The 2,337-nt window shown below is 39.9% G+C and overlaps 1 protein-coding gene across 1 annotated transcript; it reads left to right on the top strand.

Annotated features, from left to right (window-relative positions):
- The first annotated feature begins 266 nt into the window (after positions 1-266).
- On the top strand, positions 267-1,523 carry LOC113360412. The gene is made up of 2 exons (XM_026603920.1): positions 267-518; positions 600-1,523. Exons 1-2 carry the CDS (start codon positions 267-269, stop codon positions 1,521-1,523), a joined length of 1,176 nt encoding a protein of 391 aa, XP_026459705.1.
- Positions 1,524-2,337: the final 814 nt, after the last annotated feature.

Raw genomic sequence — 2,337 nt, forward strand, 5'->3', positions numbered from 1 at the left:
TGCAAGTGGTGGAGCTTTAGTTGACAAGACACCCGCATAAACAAGATCCTTGATTGAGAATATGTCATCTACTTCGCAGCAATTCTCCTCATGATCAGAAACTTTTTTCAAGAAGGTGAATGAAGTTGGTGACGTTTCTCATATGGAACAAAGGATGTGTAATATGGAGAGGATGATGCAAAAAATTTCTGCAGTGATTGTTCCATCACATGAAGGAAATATAGAGCACGCAAATGCTATGTACCAAAATCAGAAAAGGCCGAGGTATGATTCGTACTCCAACACATACAATCCGGGTTGGCGAGATCATCCAAATTTCAGTCGGAACAAATCCTACTTTCAATCAACAAGGTGGATACCAATTCATGCAAAGACCACAACAAGAACATCAAGGCACAAGTGTGGATGACAAGTTCACTCATATGATGCAAAGTGTGCAAGAGATTTCAAAGACAATGCAAGGGTTCAACCAATACCAGCAGAAATCCGAGATGGCTATGAGAGATGTGCAATACCAAGTTAGTCAATTGGCTAGTGATATGAATCAACCCAAGGCATAAGGATCTGGAAAGCTTCCTTCACAACCGTTGAACCGTAAGGAGAATGTCAATGTTGTTGAGCTAAGAAGTAGGAAGCAAGTAGAGAAACCGGCAACATCACCGGAATCTCATGGGCATTTTTTAGAGCAACAAGAGGATGAAACGACCCCTAACAAGGCTGATTTGGTAACAAATTCTCACTTTAAACCTCTTGTTTCTACTAATGTCACTTCTCCACCTTTTCCTAGTAGGTTTGCAAAGTCCAAGAAGGACACACTATACAAAGAAATTTATGAGATATTCAAGAATATCCAAGTGAACATACCACTCCTTGAAGCAATAAGGCAAGTTCCTCGCTACGCAAAGTTCCTAAAGGAATTGTGCACTAACAAACACAAATTGGTCGGTAATGAAGTTATGTATGTGGGTGAGAATGCTTCCGCGTATCTTCAAAAGAAACTCCCGCCAAAGTTGAAGGATCCCGGTAGTTTCACTATACCATGTACAACTGGTACAACCAGGTTTGATCGTGCTTTTCTATATTTAGGAGCAACTATTAATGTTATGCCTACCTCAATATATGAATCGTTAGACCTTGGTCCTCCTAAGGATACCGGTATTATTATTCAACTTACTGATAGGTCCACTACATACCCGAAAGGGGTTGTGGAAGATGTTTTGGTGCAGGTTAATGAGCTTATTTTTCCTGCAGATTTTTATGTTTTAGATATGAGGGATGAAGATTCACCGTCGTCTACACCGTTGCTGTTGAATAGACCTTTCATGAGAACGGCTAGAACTAAAGTTGATGTTTTTAAAGGCACCATAACTATGGAATTTAACGGTGAACCCATAAGTTTCAACATCTTTGAGGCTATGAGATACCCGAGTGACGTGCATTCCTGTTTTTCGGTTGATGTGATTGATTCTTTGTCTCAACAAGTGTTTGAGTTAGACGGTGATAATGCGTCAGAGAAGCTATAATGAAAAGTTTAGATTGTGGAAATGGAAATCATAATGACATGAAAAAGTGATGTAGAAACCTGTGATGAGCTTAAAGAAGTTATTTTCTCTCTTGCCGCATTACAAGAGCTCTCACCTAGAAATGATGTTTTTTATATTTCCTTATCTTGTACTAGTGGGAAAAATTTTCCGTTAATTTTGCAGGCACCTATCCTTGAATTGAAACCTCTTCCGGATTACCTCAAGTATGCCTATCTAGGTGATACGGAAGAGTTACTGGTGATTATTTCCAAAGACCTTACCAAGGTGCAAGAAGAGAATCATATTCGTGTGCTAAGAGAATAAGTCTGCCATAGGGTGGACCATTGCAGATATCAATGGAATCATCCCTTCCATGTGTATGCGCTGAATACTTCTTGAGGAGGGGGCAAAACCAACAAGAGATGCTCAACATCGCTTGAACCCTCCGATGATGGAAGTGGTCAAGAAAGAAATCCTGAAGTTGTTGGATGTAGGGGTTATCTATCCATATCCGATAGCAAATGGGTAAGCCCAGCTCAAGTCGTTCCAAAGAAATCCGGAGTCACGGTGGTGAAAAACGAAGATAATGACCTAGTTCCAATAAGAATTCAGATCGGTTGGAGAGTGTGCATCGATTATCGAAAGTTCAATTCTACCACCCGAAAAGACCATTTTTCCTTACCATTTATTGATCAAATACTTGAGAGATTGGATGGACACTCTCACTATTGTTTTCTTGATGGTTTTCAGGGTATAATCAGATTGTAATAGCTCTGGAAGATCAGGAAAAGATGACTTTTACTTGTCCATTTGG

This window comes from Papaver somniferum, chromosome 3, assembly GCF_003573695.1.
Source record: "Papaver somniferum cultivar HN1 chromosome 3, ASM357369v1, whole genome shotgun sequence".
NCBI lineage: Eukaryota > Viridiplantae > Streptophyta > Magnoliopsida > Ranunculales > Papaveraceae > Papaver > Papaver somniferum.

What these genes read in the sequence shown, in the direction of transcription:
- LOC113360412 (XM_026603920.1), top strand. Translation starts at nt 267, where the DNA reads ATGATTCGTACTCCAACACATACAATCCGGGTTGGCGAGATCATCCAA. An exon ending in TGAGAGATGTGCAATACCAA is followed by an intron (nt 519 to 599) that starts GTTAGTCAATTG and finishes TTGAACCGTAAG; the next exon opens with GAGAATGTCAATGTTGTTGA.